The sequence below is a fragment of the Macrobrachium rosenbergii genome, chromosome 4, assembly GCF_040412425.1.
Source record: "Macrobrachium rosenbergii isolate ZJJX-2024 chromosome 4, ASM4041242v1, whole genome shotgun sequence".
Taxonomy (NCBI): domain Eukaryota; kingdom Metazoa; phylum Arthropoda; class Malacostraca; order Decapoda; family Palaemonidae; genus Macrobrachium; species Macrobrachium rosenbergii.
The window spans coordinates 69,842,582-69,860,433 of record NC_089744.1 but is presented as its reverse complement, the minus strand read 5'-3'; the positions used below and the strand labels follow the sequence as shown (position 1 = coordinate 69,860,433).

Here is a 17,852-nt window from a genome sequence, read left to right as displayed (position 1 = left end):
TTACTTTGAAGTTAAGATACCAGAGTGTGAGCATAATATTCTGTACGCCTAAAGATGTTTCATCTCGTATTTTACAGCAGCGAATTTGATTCCAACTTTGAGACATGCCGAAAGACATTACAATATTCGGTATCACCTCTGCGACTGATGTCGAGAGGTATTGCACTGGTGGTAACCTGATGATGATATTACTTAAAACTTTGTAAAATCACGTAGAAATTATTCAGTTTGTTTAATCCACTTCATAATCTTGTAAAACGTTCGTGATGTGCTGTTTCCATGCGTGTTCTTTGTGCAGGTTCTTATAACAGATTTTCAGTTGAGTTTGAAACCTTGTTTGTTGCTAGACAAGTTCTAAAACTCCTCTTTACGTCACTGCTGCACAATCCGTCAGTTGCGCACATATAAGTTAATCATATTAAATGTTCAGCTGTATTTGCGGTCAGACAATGCTTTAAGATAAGGGCATAGCTATCACAGCAAGTTGTCTGTTTTGGCAGGCTTGAAGTTAAAAGCTGAAGTAACTCGTACATGTCGAATTTACATCTGCCTAACATGATCACTTTTCACTGGAAGCATCATTGATTTTAAGTTTTGAAATAAAGCATTTTTAGTTTTCCTTCAGTTAGGGTGATTTTGTATTGGTTTGGCAATGTTAAACGTAATGTTCTGCAGCAAACTCTACCATTTTTAATTATTTTCAAACGTTAAAAGGGAACCGGCTAGAATTTTAGAGAAAAAAAAAAAATCCCAGTGCTCGAAACGCGCGATTGACCGGACACCGCTGATAGGAATTATACGGCTGTTGAATTAACAAGTGCTGTAAAGTGAAACAGCATATTTTGCCTTTTTATCCGAAAAATATTTTCATTCAGTGATTTTTGTCAGCATGCTCAGAGATTTTTTGCAAAGCGTTTTTTAGCCATTTCATATTTTTTTATTTTTTTTTACATACAGTATTCTCTTTCTTTTCGGTTTACCTTTCTTTGATTATTTATACAAAACACCACATGTTATACCAAATATGTATTTTTTGTCATGCCAATTTTGTTGTCCAATTTTCTCTTGTATTATTCGACTTTTAAGGTCTGAGAGTTGATATAAGCTTGCGTAAGACTCTGATTTTCTTAAGGCAGGTATAAAGGAACGTGGATAATTTTTTACAGATTTTCGTTGACTGTTATGGTTAACATAGTGGAGTGCTGCAGATAAAAAGTTCAGTAGTTGTTCTGCTCTTATCTTTTACTATAGACTCTTACAAGCAGAGCTGACAGATTCAAGTTTGGTCCCCAGAAGGAAATAAAATAGATTACTCTTCGTAGGTGTTAATGAACCTAGTTCTTTAACCAACGCGTTTTGAATGATCTGTAACAAGCAGTTTAGAAGCGAATGACAATAAGAAGTGATCACAATGTTTAATTCCGGAGGCATACAATATTTGCGGGGAAATGAAGTTTGGCGATCCTGTATTTACTAATGAGTGGTAACGTCTATCAAAGAATTCATGAGAGCAGTTATCGAAGTGATTGTATATATATATATATATATATATATATATATATATATATATATATATATATATATATATATATATATATATATATATATTTCATTTTATATATATATATATTTTTAAAAAGGAAAGGTGTAACGGATATCATAGCATTGGTTTATATATATATATATATATATATATATATATATATATATATATATATATATATATATATATATATATATACAGTATATATAGACAGATAGATATATTGTCATGTTTAAGTTGCTTATATTACATGTACGTATTTTAGAATATGCACATTTCTGTTCAAACTGTTGCTCATACTAATGTTTGTTTTATTTGCTGTTGTGTTTTTAAACTCCTTTTTTCGTTTACCTCAAAGCTGACAGTATAAAGTCAGCCCTGTTGCCAGCTCCGCGTTTAGGAGGTAAGACCTCCTTAGTGGACCGTTAGTTTATTTCTTTGCAATGGTTTATTTCTTGACAGTGGTTTCGTGTCTAGAGCTCTTGTAATTATCATAACGTTCTATCTTTTCATCTTTTACAGTATATAAATTCTTTGTGTAATCACATTATCTTAATACAGTTTGGCTGTATCACTGGTACTCTGTCATGTGAAAAATTGTTTTTAAATGATGATGCATTGACATGATACAGACACTGAGAAACTTGGCTACCTTACAAATGCAGTAGTACAATTCGTCATGGTACTAGGTGCCAGAGCTAGGAGTAGAGTCAGTAATTTATCATTCGTATTAATGAAGAGATGCAAACAGATGCTTCCTTTGAATTCGTTGAAAGCTGAAGTTGCTAAATGTGCAGGATCTCCATCAGTTGTAACTTGCAGCGTTAAATCGCATGACTACGTGATTCAGTTCACTATATGTATCAGGTAAATCCAGTGGCTCGCTTTACATATTGAATTACAGGTATAACTTCCTCTCCCTCTCTCAGGGTACATACGTAACTGCACTGGGGATGCTACTTTTACTCGTAGTGCTCCGACGAAACAAAATTCACCAGTTCGTTTATAGGATCTCTGGGAGTTCATTTTTTTCTTCTCCCTGATCCACATTTAGGTAAAGGATGCCATAAAATTTCGGGGTCCTCTTCTGTGGGTTTCAAGATGATCGTGTTCCTTTCAAAAAGCTTTAATTTACGTGATTCACCGTTCCCTGGTAATGTATTCAGATAGCCTACTACTGTAAATAAATTAATGCTATTTGACGAATGCAGAATCCTGAAACTGATGTATTGACAGAGATTTTTCCAAGCTAAGGTTTAGCACTTTCTGTCCAGCATTAGGGTCTGCTCTTAGCAGTATGAGCTCGTGCTGACAAAAGCTAGCTTAAGCTATAAACGAACAACCATTATCTGACAGAAAGCGTCCCCCTCCCCCCTGCACATCAAGAGACCAGTGTTGATTTCTATTTTTGACTGCTGTTGAGATTCCGATAATCAACTAGATTAGTGTGGTTCCAACAGTCATCTGTGTGCTAACTTTGATTATCTGCGCAGTTACTCCTCTCTTTTAATTTAAACAGTAAAAATAAAATGTTGATAGAAAACTTAACTTAACAGATAAGTAATTGATACAAGAAGACTGGAAACTTGAGAGCCTGACGACAGACTCGAAATCCCATGAAATGCTGAAGAGTATTTTCTGAGCGATTCTGTCTTGCAAATTGCCGTTCACTAACATGCGAAGGAAGCTCGGATTTCCATCCCTTCACACGCATCCCAAAATACGTACAAGCGCTCTCTCGTCGGCCCCCTGCTACAAGCAATTAATGCAAAATGAGGTCCCTTCGTTTCCCCACCCTATCGCCGTGATTAGAAGGGTCTGCCTCGCCAGTCGACTCTCCCCAAAAACCATTATGGAGCGACGATCTGCCTGGTCGTCTGATATTAGGCGAGCCAAAAGGCACCACCAGTCCCTTCCACTGGCACGAGACCCTGCGTTGGATGTTGTTCTGTATTGCCTCTCCTCCTGTCTTAATATCTCAGGCGCGTTGCACTGCCAAACATTCCGCCGTGTTGAAGCGGGACTTCATATTTCCTGTACACGAAGACGTACTAGGGGTGACTCAAGATTTCGCTCCTTCCTAGAAAGTCTCTACCAAGGAGATGCACAGGAGTATTGAATACAAGGATAAATGATAATTCAGTATTTTTGCGATAATTTTTTTCTAGGCTGTCATTAAGAGAACTGTAATTAAACTTGAAATTTTACTTTCAAAATTCGATAATGAATTGGAAATAGGGATGAATATCCGATTCTGATGTTCTTCGATTAACATTTTCATACTGCATTTTATGAATAGTGCTTATAACTATTTTAATAATGGATGCATTATAGATCGCCTTTAATTTTTCAAAAGCTTCGTGCATTAATGGCTGGATAATTTCAAAATTCTATACTTCTAGTATCTAAAGTTAGTATACACCCACTTAACTAAATTTAAACAAACACCAACACTTTCACAAAGCTGATATTCGTGTATGTGAGAAGAACGGCGGCTTTCCTCTGATATCTTATTCATTTAGAGTTACTTTTAAACGGCATAGTATACTTTGTTAACTTCCAAAAAGCTCACCCTAATTGTACAGAATAGCATAATTAGCCCCAAGATAAACACACACACACACACACACACACACACACACACATATATATATATATATATATATATATATATATATATATATATATATATATATTTTTTTAAGTTCTTGAAGTGCTTTAAAGAGATGTACTGTTTACATTTGAGCAACTGTTGGCAATACTGCCTGTGCAAGGAAAAAAAGGGACAGTAGTTATTACCAGTGCTGACTGTGTGTAAAGGAAGAGTAATTGTTGGCAACAATGACTGCGCAAGAGAACAGTAAGATAAAGGAATGACTAGATCAACTCGACGAAGGTTGGCCAAGGCAGTTGGGGAACTACGAGGTAAAAAGCATTTAGTTTCTTTAAATCGAGGCTTCATTTGATTGATTAAATATCCTCAGAGTTACTGGAAAGAAACTGAGGATTTGCGATTCCTGAACAATCTGTGATTAGTCCTAAGGGAGGGCTTTGTTTTCCATATGGGCTTTCTAGGCTATTCCCGTAGAATTATATATTCAGTGATATGGAGTGTTGAAAATAACGTAGGTTTGTTTACTTACGGTAGAAGAACAGTGTTTTGTTACATTTATCGATTCAGTATATTGATAATTGTGATAAAAATGCAATACATTTTAAATTTCATTCCTTACGAATTTATCAACTGAAAACAATTATGGATTGCCTTGAGAGTTTCTTTTGTTATTTGAATTCAATTTTCCAATTTTTATTAAAAAGATAGAGCTCAAAAATGAAAACTGCTAAAAATGTTTTATAAGTATTATTATGAAACAGGTGCTAGCTGCATTCTCCAAAACCTTTCATACCATTCAAATATGAAAATTAATTGATACTAGTTGTAGAAGCATTTCAGCGTCGCATAGTTTCATAATTTTTTTTGGCCAAAAGTAAAGATAAAATGTCAGTGATAAAAATAATGTAACTTTGGTTCTTAATAAATTTTTTTATCTCTGCATAAAAAGTACAAAAAAAAAACACTAATTTTGCAAGCAGGGCTTAATAACTTCTCTTGCAATGTCAGTTGAACCGGATAAGGGGCTGCAGCAATGGATTTCATTGTCTTAAAATTTTTTTGTATGCACTTTGTGTTTTACAGAAATATATGATGTCCACTCAGGAATTTAATTTCGACCACTTGAAATACTTGAAAAAAGTAATTTAAATACTTTTAAGTAATATTATAATGGTCAAATCTTTGGAATGAATCATGTTAATATTATTTCCATAAGCTGAACAAAGCTAATTATTCTTGTTTTTTAACAAAAGGCCTATGTGCTTCCGCATCAGTTCAGTATCTGCAAAAACTGCAAGATATGTACATCGATCTAAAAATAATTCTGGAACCAGGCGAACGCTAAAAGGATCAGTATACTGTACAATATACGATTTGAATATTGTCATGCTTTGTGTTTGCATTTTTGCAATAAAAGGGGAGATGAAAATATTTCTAGTGCAGGTTTGAATTCCTGTCAAAAATCAACATGTGAGCGCAGTTTATTTCATTATAAAAGTTTTCCACTATTTCTGAAATGTTAAAGAAATGGGTTTTATTTAGTTTTAATTGGCTTAATTTTTGGTAGGGAAAACGGATTTTTCTAATATGACAATCCGTTAGAAAAACCTAAACTTAAAATAATGTCGTGTCAAAAGAATTTTCTTAGTGTTTTACTAATTTCAATATTATTATCGATTTCACTTAAAGTTTTGTTATACAAATGGCTGCAGTCGGGAATTCTGAGTCGCTGTATCAAAGTGAGAATGGATTTTTAACAAGGTTCTATCAAGTGTTGCTTTCTGTAACCCACAGGTCCATATATTTATTTTTCAATAATATTTGTAATCAATAAAATCTTATTCTTGATTTTTAATAAAATATGTAAAAGGATAATAAAGAACGGTCTTCATACCTTCCCGATATAGCCGTGACGCCGTAACATCCCTGAGTAATGTGACTGCAGGTGTCATGATGCCCTCGCCCTCCCTGGCTGACCTTTCGCTTCTGCATGTATTTTTTGCTGGATATCTTACAGGTAAGACTCCTTGTCCTGCTTCCTCTGTCAGAAATTCATGTTGTTCTTTTTGCAGCAGAGAATTTCGATTTTGTTCTCTACATGTAATTTGTACAAGTAATGTTTGAGGTTTTATCTATGTCGTTGGTACCAGTTTATAAATAAAAACAAAATAGTGTTATTGCCCTTTATCCTCTTTATGAATGTTAAATGCGGCTACGAAAGCTTATTCCGATTCATATTTGGCGTCAAGTTTTACAAGAAACCTATACTGAAATGTGAATAAATGTGTTTACCCCATATATAAATAATTATTGATAAGGTCTTCTTTTAGTAGTCTTACTCTTACTGTTGCTAAGCTGCCTAACGAATATGTTTATGCTAGTGAAACCAGCCCAGAAAATTGTCTGGTGCCTGTCAAGTACAGCGTGGACAGCTCCTGTGACGAAAAATATAAATACACCACCAGGGCAGTACAGCAAGTCCACGGCCTAGCAACCCGCAGTGTTCCTCTTTAGCTTATCAATCAGTGCAGTTGCCATGATTGTTCCAGCTGTGGGATTCTTGAGTGTGCAGTTAGGATCTTCATGACTGCATCGTCGTCACAACCGCTCTCGTAACCGTGTTTACTGTGCGGCTTGATGCACAGTTGCAGCCATCTCGTGCTTCACTTACCTTGAGCCTATCTGGGTTTTAGCCGGTGAGAGTCAAAAATGAAACAGGGCTTGGGTTAAACCTTTGCTTATTACTGCATCTTTATGAGCAAAATCAAGACTTTTGTAGCATTCAGTTTGTAAAAGTAACGATTTTATTCACATTTCTTCTCATATCGAACACTTTGATATTGTTAATTCGTTTTTATAGTGACATTAACCATAATGGGCCTTTAATACATTTACTGCCTAATATTTATGAGAGTTTTGAGATCCATGAAAATTTACATAAATCATAAGTACTTTTTATTACTTAATAGCTTGAGTTTAGTGGTTTTACTACACACTGGCTCTGTTAACCTATGTACTGTGCTTGTTGATGTTGCAAACCACTACTGTATATATAAAGTAACTTTGAAGTTACCTTAAATTTGTAAAAGCCAGTTTTTACGAAACAAGTTTGGTTTAAAGTTTTGAATGGTATATATCACTTTTATTCTTAAGCTAATTATTTCATGTGTTTTATAGATGATTACGGAAATAAATCAGACACTTTTTAGGAAATATCTGTTTTTCTTTAGGATGTATATACTCTAGAGGCGTTTTACTTGGACCAGAGCACCGCTAAACTTCACTGAACTACCTTTTGCTTAATATTACTTTTTTAGGCTGTGGTCCAGTCTATAGTTATTTTGAAACATTTAATAATGTCTTTGATTTTATTGCACTCCTAGCGTACTTGTAAGAAATTTATTTGCCTTAAAAATTTTAGCACAGAGGTTTGGTAGTAACACACGTCGAATCAGACAACTTCAGAACTCCCCTGTGATTTCTGATTTCCATTTTGGTAAAATTACTTAGCATTTTATATTTTTGTGTATGTACAGTATGTATGTGTTCGTAAAAGTCTGAATAGAACGCAATTTACACATTGTGAAGGAAAAGTCGGGTTGACTCCCGAAAAAAACCCAACGCTATATAGCCTTGCTAATCGGGCTATTTCCGGCCATTTTCCGCGGTCTGCAACATGGCCGGATTGCAAGCAGATGTCCAAATATTGCAATTTGCATGCACAGTGGACAGTTGCTTTGCAATAGACTGCATTTGACGCAGTGTAAAGGCAAGTCCCATTGACCCCCCAAAATACCAAAGGCTTATTCGGGACATTTTCGGCTACATTTTTTTTTATCCGGCTTGCAACATGGCAGAATTGCAAGAGAATGTCCATATATTGCCATTTTGTATGCATCGTGGTCAATTACTTCACAGTAAAGCTCATTTTATCCAGTTTGTAGGTAAATTCTAGTTGACACCCCCGATTTTTTGCTTGCTTTACAACGTGGCGAGATACCAAGCAAATGTCCATGTTTCCACGTTGCATGCACATTGGTTAATTACTTCGCAACCGACTGCATTTTACCCAGTCTGAAGGAAAAGTCCGGGTGACCCTAAAAAAACACTTAACTTGGGCGTGCTATTGTGGCATTTTTTGGAAGTATTCTACCAGGCTTGCAACATGGCCAAGTTTTTCCATTTGGTCCACTTGCTTGGCTCTGGAATGCCTGCAGGTGGCACCCTTCGTGTCATAATAGGCAGGAGAGTCTCCTGCATGGTGTTGAGGTTGGGTCTCTCCCTCCCGATGTGTAGGGCTTCCGGGAGGCGGAGGCGGCGGTGGCCCACCGCGCTGTCGGTGTTAGAGATTATATAATTTCCTTTTATTTTGGTTTTGTGTGCAGCCCTGGCATGGTTGTATACATTGCCTTCTTGAACATGGCAGGAAACCCTTTTGGACAAGGACATAGTGGCCATATCGATGTAGGTGCCGAGGCACTTTCGGACAGGCCATTTGTATTGGTAGACCACTTTGGTCCTCTTCAGGGGGTCCTGCATGGAGGGGGCCGGGCTGTTCCTCATAACCAAGCTATTAGTTTTCTTGTTTCTATAGTAAATGACGAGCTTGATCTTTTTCTCCGGGTCTGCTGGTATAATTTTCCCCTAGGTGATGGTCTGAAGGGCGCGCTCGTCTTTCTTGTATTTCCCGTGGAATACGCCCTTACAGAGAGCATGATATCTTTGCACGATTACTTTTTCATTCTCATCCACTAGCTTTATTTTGTTGTTCTTCAACCTGTTTTTACCGTAGATGTCAGACTATTCAGTATGATAAGAGAAACCTCTAATGCAATTATTAAACATACGTCCCTATGGACAAACACAGTCCGCCTATTTGTAGGGGAAGGAATTGTCCAGTGTCCACATAAATTTCTCCATTTGGACAACTGGACCAGTTATTACTAATGGGGACAAAGCTATACTCTGTAGTTATTTTTCTCCTCCCTGCACTAGTTTCTACTATAGAACAGTTATTTGTAGTCTTCGCCTAACGTATATTTACTTAATGTTTTTTGGAAGTTCTTTAGAATGTTAGTTTTTTCGTCTCATTGCGCTGCTTGATAAAGGATGAAGATCTTGTAGAAAATTCCCAAATTTAGGCAGTAAACTAAAGAAAATGCAGTTATGACTTGGGCCATCGACGGATGGTCTTTTGCTTGTTAATTTTTCACATTCACACTATATTCCTGATCCCCTATTCCTGCCAAGAGCAACCACGTTCGCACCAGTATGCAGTAAATGTGCCTTGTATTTCAACAGAGATCCTTTCACATTCACAATTGATCCCCGATCCCCTCTATCTTCCGAGAGCAGCAAGATTCGCTGAACAGCACCACCAGTATGCAATAAATGTGCCTCGCTGTCGAACTTCTCAGTTCCAGAGGACCTTTATTCCTCACACCGTTGGACTGTGGAATAGCCTCTCTGAAGATGTCGCAATTGGCGCTTCAGTAGTTCAAGCGAAGATGCAATGCATTACCCTAATATAAATCTGGTATTTGATAATTTACTTACATTTTTTTTATTTATTTGTTAATTTGTCAATTTATTTTTTTTATTAAGTGATCTCTTTTTTTTCTGTATTTCATATTATTCTTTCTAATGAACACCATATTCTTCGGAGGTTTGAATATCGAGTCAATGGCCCTTGTGGGCTTGTTCCATATGAATAGGGCTCATCGTCTGAATAATAATAATAATAATAATAATAATAATAATAATAATAATAATAATAATAATAATAATAAAATAATAATAGTAGTAGTATGAGTCTTGAAATGGAGAAACATACCCACAGTTATGTATATGTATATATATTTTAAGATAAATCTGTACAGCTTTCTGTACAGATTTATCTTTGAATATATGTACACATACATAACCGTGGATTTGTTTCTCCAATAATAATAATAATAATAATAATAATAATAATAATAATAATAATAATAATAATAATAATAAAATCCACACTTTACTCTTTTATCCATATTGTGAGTCTTGTCGAATTGTTCCAGAAAGCAAATTCACGTTACTTCAGAGTACGTAGACACAACAAATAGAATAAGGTCTACCTTGGTGAATTAATTGCTCTAGTGGACTCTCAAGTCTTCATTTTAAGCAAACCATGTACTCACGAGTCACATAGTTTCAACAATAACTACTATGGGTTTCACAGAGTTCAAGTGCGATTTTTTGCAATTATTCTGTAACGAACACTCGTATCAGTACGAGATTTTGCTATAGTGTATTACACCCAGTGAGGAAATTTATAAGGAGTAGCATGAATCATTTATTGTAAATAATAAAGACTTTTGTACCTATACCAAGAGGCAAAACTCATCAGCCAAGCAAGAAAACGAACACCAGCTTAGAAAAGCTGCGCCTACCTACCATCCCCTTCACCTCCAACCCCCTTCTTCTTCCTCCCCTCTCCTTTCTTCCTTCACCTGCCCTACGTCCTTCCTTCTCTCTCTCTGAAAGTTGCTTTGATTTAAACATATTTTTTACGAATTTTGTATATCTATCTATCTAATAATAATTGACATTGTTGTATAATTGTAACGATTCACTGGTTGTTACCCTCCAGTTAACTGATCTATTTATACACTGATTTGCTCTCTGTCTCTCTCTCCCCCTGCCTTTCTGTCAGTTTCTACAAATGTGGGGAGTGGTACAGAGGCTTAACCATTTTTTCCTTTTGCCCCCATGCTTATTAAATTTAAAGTGTTTGCTAAATAGTGTTATATATAAATAGCATATATATATATATATATATATATATATATATATATATATATATATATATAAAAAATCATAATATAATGTCTTTGAACAATATGCAATTGTACACCATTATATCATTGCTTATTTCGGTGTTGGGTATGAGCGTAGATGTTAGGTATTCATAGGAAACGAGAAACAAAATTTTTATTTCACCTAATATCACATATATTCGCCCTAAACCCCACCCTTTCCCCCCCATGAAAACTTATAACGCTCTGTAAGGACTGAATTGAATTTGATTGAATATTTGTATCAATCGATAACGGGACTCGGATGTGCGGTAGGATATAATCCCTCATATTTAATTTTCTTTGGAAGTTTTTTTTATTTTTTATTCTTATTATTTTTATTTATTTATTTTTTTTTTTAGTCTTCATCGCTTTCTAAGAGCAAGTCAACTTCATCGTCAGTGTCACTGTCAAGACTAATAATGACAGGATCAATACCGTCATGCATGTTATCTGTTGAACGATAACTGTCCTCAAAAGCTCGTGATCGACGTACTGCCCCAGCCCAAACATCGCCAGTGACAGAGAGCCTTGCTTCCTCCAATCTGGCCTGCAGGTCTGCTCGGGTGAAGCGTTGGAGTGAGGAGCGCACGTATCGTTTCATGTGTCCCCACACCTGCTCGATTGCATTGAGCTCGGGATGTGCGGGCGGCAGGCGGACGATTTCATGATCCCATTCCCGAATGGTGTTATCTACCTTGTACTCAGGCTCTGGCCTGTTTTGACGGCATATGTAGAGGAGTTCAGGTCTTGTAGCATGCTGCGGGAAGGATATATTTCTGCGCTGTAACCATTCAATGAGGTCAGATTTCCTGGTAGCAATGGTAGGACAACGACTCTCTTCAGTCATTATACTATGGTATGGAGCATTGTCCATCACTAATACCGAAGGCTCGTCTAGGAGTGGCAGGAGCTGAGTTGTTAGCCACCGTAGGAACATTTGGCCATTCATTTCCCCGTGGTAGTCGCCGCTTGTATTTTTAGCAGGGAAGCAGAGGAAGGAACCCTCAATGAAGCCATCGGCTGTACCACCTGCGACTACCACGAAACGTTCCCCCTCTCCTGGTGGCACCTGACGGCTGTAATTGGCACTGGTATTTGGCTGTGTGGTATCCACCCATTCCATGTTATGACTCATTCTGGTTGTGAACCACGTTTCATCCAGGTACACTACCTCCCTGCCGTCTTCCCTGTGTCTTTGAAGGTCCCGCAGGGAACGTATCCTTTGGCACATGATGTCAATCGACTCATCCCTGACATACATCTTGCGCTGAGTGGTCTTATACTCGATTCCCATTTTGTGGAGTAAGCGCCATAGCGAAATCTTTGAGGTACTTTCAGGGATGATACTTTCTTCCTTCAGGTTCTGTGCCAGGGATGCGAGAGTAAAAGCCTGCTTGGCAACAAACTTTGTATGGATGTGCCGACGTATGGCTCCTACAGAGAAACTGTCAAAGATAGGCTGTGCTGGAGGCGTTGGTGGTGTGACGGGCCGTGGCCTAGTCCTGCACCGGCCCCACTTTCATCCTCAAGGCTGCTGCAACACGGTGGTAAGGCCTATATGAAAGAAAGGATTTATATAGATATGTATCATATAAAATAAAATTTGAACATCCATGACTTGAAAATACGTGCATCAGTATAATCAAGGCTTTAACTCTGATGAATGTCCTGTGGAAAGGGTCAATATTTATTTGTAATTCATAGAGTAACTGTAACAAGTTACCTATTCAAACGAATCTGAAGGCAATTGTTAGCTTTCTCTTTATTAAAAAAGTTGAAGAGTTAGGTGACAAACTCATTTCTGCAACCATACGGACAGTTATGTTCTGAGGTGGCCATCACTTCTTCAAGCTCACCCTCGTAATACCAGTAGATAGCTAATGCCCTGAAGAAGGTAAGCAAACGCAGGTACAACAGTCATTTTCCTATCAGTCATAGTGTCTATCACTCAACTACTCCAAAACCCTTCAGATAGATCTCATCTAATAATTATTTACATAACCACTATCAGAGAGAGAGAGAGAGAGAGAGAGAGAGAGAGAGAGAGAGAGAGAAATGAGCAAATCAATGCATAAAGAAATCAGTCATCTGATAGGTAACAACCGATTGAATCGTTACATAGCTACAACAGTATAAATTATAATTAGATAGATAGATAGATAGATAGATAGATATTAAAAAAATCATACAAAATAAGTTGAAACTTAAGCTACCCTCCGAGAGAGAAAAAGAGAGAGAGAAAGAGAGCGCTTGAAGGGAGGGGGAGGGCAGGTGAGGGAAGAAAGGAGAGGGAAGGAGGGGGTGGAGGCGGAGCTTTTGTATATGGTTGTTCGTTTTTGTGACTGGCTGATTGAGACTTTGCCCTTTGGTATAGGGGCAAGTGTCTTTACAATTAACAATTAATGATTCATGATACTCCTATAAATTTCCTCACTGGGTGTAATACACTATAGCAAAATCTCGTACTGATACGAGTGTTCGTTACAGAATAATTGCAAAAAATCTCACTTGCACTGTCTGGGAAACCCATAGTAGGTTCGTGAAAATGCGAAAACTGCGGGAAGTTACTTGCTGTTAGACTAATCAACAGCTGGACAAATGCTGCGACTAGCTCCGCTGTGCCAGTGAGACAAGTGTTGCATAATTATCTGTTTCATACAAGTAATTAACTCTGCAAGACCCGAACTCTGGCGAGCTATTAACGTTGCGCTGCTGCTAATTGCGTAATAAAGTTGCACCCAAAACCTACCGTCGTCAATTGGCAATTTCATGTGCATTTATTGGATTAGATCTAGCCAGATTCTCTCTGGTCGCTCATCATTACGGATAGAGTAATCGGAATCATGAGCAGGCAAAGAATCAGGCACCCGCAGTTAACAGTCGATATTTTTAAAATCTGAGAAGAAACTAAAACGAGGACAGTGCAGTTTAGAACACAGAACAATGCTTGTGCAATTTTAGCCTTTAGTTATAGATATGTCGGTGAATCTTAAGAAAGAAACACGGGTACTTTGCCTGTTCTTTTTTTTGTCATGGGAGTCATCTCTGTATTTTCCGTCACTAATAATCTCACACATTTCATTCACGTTAATTCTTTCAGTATATGTAATATTTTTCCAGTAGCCATTGTCCCCAACTACGACTATTCACTTTTTCGTCTTATCTACGAGTATTATGTCCAAAAGAGAGGCCATACATGATGGTGAGATTCTTCGTCTTATGTGATCACTTTTCGAAAGAACGAACGTGACACACACACACACACGCACGCACGCACGCACGCACGCACGCACGCACGCACACACACACACACACACACATACATATATATATATATATATATATATATATATATATATATATATATATATATATATATATATATATATATATATAGCCTATATATAGTATTAGTATTAGTGTGTTAGATGGGGAGGGGACGATGGGTAGCTTTTGTAATGTCTCACCTGGTGTTACACAGTGAGCAGAAACTGTAGCTGAAGACAAAATTGTAAAGCGGAGGATATTAGTCTGGCTTCGTTATTTTTTCTTATAGGAGGGTAGTTGTCACGTGGTAGAGACCATTTTCTCCGTGGACAAAGATGTGCACAAGACACCAGAACGCCAACAGAATCACGAACATGAGAAAAAAAGCAATTATAGCTTTCAGCTCATCCCTGTCCCCCTTCCCACTCTTCCCACTCCCTCCATCTCCCTCTTTCCTTCCATTTACCCTCCAGTCACCCGAATTTCCACCCCCTCTCAGGATTAGGTTTGAACGAGTAACAGGGTGAGGAATACCTCACCGAGGCCAACCCTCGGTTGATTTTGACATTACACATTTTGGCATAGCATTAAATCATCTCTCTCTCTCTCTCTCTCTCTCTCTCTCTCTCTTATCTGCACCTTATTATCTGCACCTTACTTACAACAATCGTCCAAGAATCAGGTCAATAATTCGTTGCGCAAGTGAGTGGCGATACACATTTAGAGGGAGGTCTGAACACTCATTCTCTCTCTCTCTCTCTCTCTCTCTCTCTCTCTCTCTCTCTCTCTCTCTCTCTCTAATGAGGTTTATTACTGACATTTATTCTTTCCACGCTTATTACATGTGTTATGCCACTGATGCCTGTCTAAACCCTTGTTGAGATCTATAAAGTAAAAAAAAAAATATGGGAATGGTCTTAGAAAGCTGTTTTTCAAAGCAATTTTTGATTATTGATATTACATTCCCGTGGCATCTTGCATCTCTACCAGATTTATAAATTTTGTGTAAAAATTTTAGAAATATAAATCAGTTTATCAAATAGTATAGGTAAACATAAAATATAGTAGCCTACAATCTACTTTCCGTTTTGAACGACGTGAGCGTAACTTGACTCATCCCGAATTTAATCAGTCATATTTGCAGTTGAATTGCCTTCCAACTCTTGCGGACCGCCACTGTGCACGGGTCCGTGCTGGCATAAGGCCAGGTTAATCTAAGCCATCCAGCCACACAGGGATCAGTGGGTCAATTTCCTCGAATATTTGGCATTTTTGTAGCAAAATGTGTCTTATTTATTTATAAATAACACTACTCTTGTAACATTTTGAGATGAAACCGAGATATACAGAGAAGAATTTGAGTGGCTGTTGGAAACTGAAACAATAGACATTTTCGTTCAGACTTGAGATATGACAGTTTATACTTAATTCGTTTTGTATTTATCAAAGCAGATTCCGGACCAATACCTACATAGCCTTTGAGTGTTAATGAATTAACGATTACTTAAGAATTTTCCCGGGAGATAGCATTAATAACATGCAGTAGAAGTAATTACCTTCCGCGTAATCATAAAAGTTTTCGGTTAATTTTAATGATTTATTTTTTTAGTTGTTTTGACTGTCACTAAATGTCACTAGCGATGTGTTACGTACTGCCTCCTCCTTTCAACGTGGCAGATTCTGTTACGATGAAAAAATGGATTAATTAAGAATAATTCTCCTCAGTAACGTTTATGCAACGTGTATATCCTTTATGAAAATCATATTTAGGTCATTACTATTATGATTTGGTAGACAGAATACCAACTTTCCTAGTAAAAGTAATCGTGCATGAAAATTCACTTATTTTTACCGCCCATCCCTCAGAAAATAAATGGCTACTCCTAGATCGAACAGGTTTACTCGTTGCGACTGCCAGCTTGTTATCGAAGGTATAGTCGAGTTCTAGGCTGTTCCATATATGTATTTGACTCCTTTTGAAGGACTTTTTCAATTTTTTACTTTCTTTTTCTATATTAATCAATTTATTAATGAATTTTTTAGGTACCTCACTCTATATCTGCATGTTTATGGAATATTCATTTGATACTGAAGGTGACAATGATCATTTTAGAAAAAAAATAATTTGGAAATGGATTTACTCCTACCAGCCAATGGGGAAGTCGCTTTCAAAGCCTTTCATCCATTGGCCAAAGATCATAGCTTCAGCCTGTGAGTGAGGGCGATAGATAAGGTTTCTTAGTTGGGTGTGGTGGAGGTCTCTGATTGGCCAAGAGGAAATCTTGGTTGACGTCTTCAGCAGTTCGTAGGCAGCCATCTACAAGAAAGGAAGGTGTATTTAAGCCGTCTGTTTGCAACCTTCGTTTCCACACTATTCCGTAAGTACCCTTTTCGTGACAACAATTCTGCTCAGCTTTAGTTAACATCTGGTGGTATTTGTCTCTTGAATGTATAGGCATTTAAAATTGAGTTTGAGTAGTAGAATCTGTTCCATGGAGACCAGTTATTGTCGAGAATCGGTCTTATTTTGGTGCTTAAAAGTGGTTCTAGCTGGTCAGTTGTAATTAACCGAAGGTGGAAATCTGTTTACAAAACCCTATTAAGCTCATGAATTTTCAATTGTGGAGTAAAAATCGAGAAATTGGTACTTTAAGGCCAATTCTTGTAATCAGTTCTGTGAATTATTCAGTCTGTAATTGGCAGACTTGGGTAAGGTGACAAAGATGTCGATTTTATGGCCTAATGCACTCGTTCGCCTTTTATCTCTGAATAGTTGCAAGTTAATTTTGCAAATTAAGTTGTTCTTTAGGTAACTAGTTGCTACTCCCAGTAGCCTAATCTATACAGGTGTCACTGTAAAATTTCGTATTTAAGCCGAAGGTGAATGCTGTGAAATGCCATTTAAAAGACGTTCTACTTCAGTGTAACACCTCGCAAGGGTGTCTCATCTAGAGATACTCTGGGTGACATCGGTGGGGTGAGGTAGGGTCTTGACTATCAGTATGTCTGGCAATGAGCAAAAATGAAAAGTATATATTCACATAGTCACTTTTGGATACGCAACGCCAATTTTATTAAGTATGAGGAATATAATCGAATGAGAAAGGTTAACAGCCTTTCTGCGTGGTTTTATCTGGTGAAATGAGGCTTATGTCGTTAGTTGATGTTAGAGGGATCGGTGACCGAGTGTGACCTTTGTTTTCCCTTCCGTTGGGGGTTTGGGGTGGGTTTTGACAACTTGGGAAAAAGTGTTAGGCAGTCATTGAAAGACCCCTTAGCTGTTTTAGCCGGCAGTATTTTATTTTGAATATCTCCTGTCATTTCCGTTGATTGTGGTTACTCAGGGAGCTGTAAAATCGTTGAGAGTGAAAAGATCAAGTGCGCAGTACAGACACCAGTTTTATGCCCCGTAAATTCAGTTCCCAAAAAGTTTCAAAGATGAAGCTTGATGGAACATGGTTAAATCGACCATACAACGAAGGAAATTATACTATGTTGTAATGAGTCCCTAGGAATATCAAAGTACTAGCAGGTGTGCACTTCGAGGATTAACCTAGTATTTGTCTTCGTTAAAGGGACTCTCTCTCTCTCT

General features: G+C 37.4%; 1 protein-coding gene and 1 long non-coding RNA gene across 2 annotated transcripts in view; one reads left to right on the top strand and one right to left on the bottom strand.

Moving 5' to 3' along the window:
• Positions 1-11,267: 11,267 nt before the first annotated feature.
• LOC136837946 (uncharacterized) lies at positions 11,268-15,241 on the bottom strand. The gene is made up of 3 exons (XM_067102818.1): positions 15,222-15,241; positions 12,807-12,878; positions 11,268-12,495 (listed from the first exon to the last, which is right to left on the bottom strand). Exons 1-3 carry the CDS (start codon positions 15,239-15,241, stop codon positions 11,349-11,351), a joined length of 1,239 nt encoding a protein of 412 aa, XP_066958919.1. The 3' UTR covers positions 11,268-11,348.
• A 1,260-nt stretch (positions 15,242-16,501) lies between these two features.
• LOC136835602 (uncharacterized) overlaps positions 16,502-17,852 on the top strand; it is a 15,333-nt gene continuing 13,982 nt past the window's right edge. Inside the window, exon 1 of the long non-coding RNA XR_010852208.1 lies at positions 16,502-16,638. This is a non-coding gene — a long non-coding RNA (uncharacterized lncRNA). The remainder of the gene's footprint in view (positions 16,639-17,852) is intronic.

What these genes read in the sequence shown, in the direction of transcription:
- LOC136837946 (XM_067102818.1), bottom strand. Translation starts at nt 15,241, where the DNA reads ATGCAAGATGCCACGGGAAT. An exon ending in ATGCAAGATGCCACGGGAAT is followed by an intron (nt 12,879 to 15,221) that starts GTAATATCAATA and finishes TACCTTCTTCAG; the next exon opens with GGCATTAGCTATCTACTGGT. An exon ending in ACCTCAGAACATAACTGTCC is followed by an intron (nt 12,496 to 12,806) that starts GTATGGTTGCAG and finishes GGGCCGGTGCAG; the next exon opens with GACTAGGCCACGGCCCGTCA.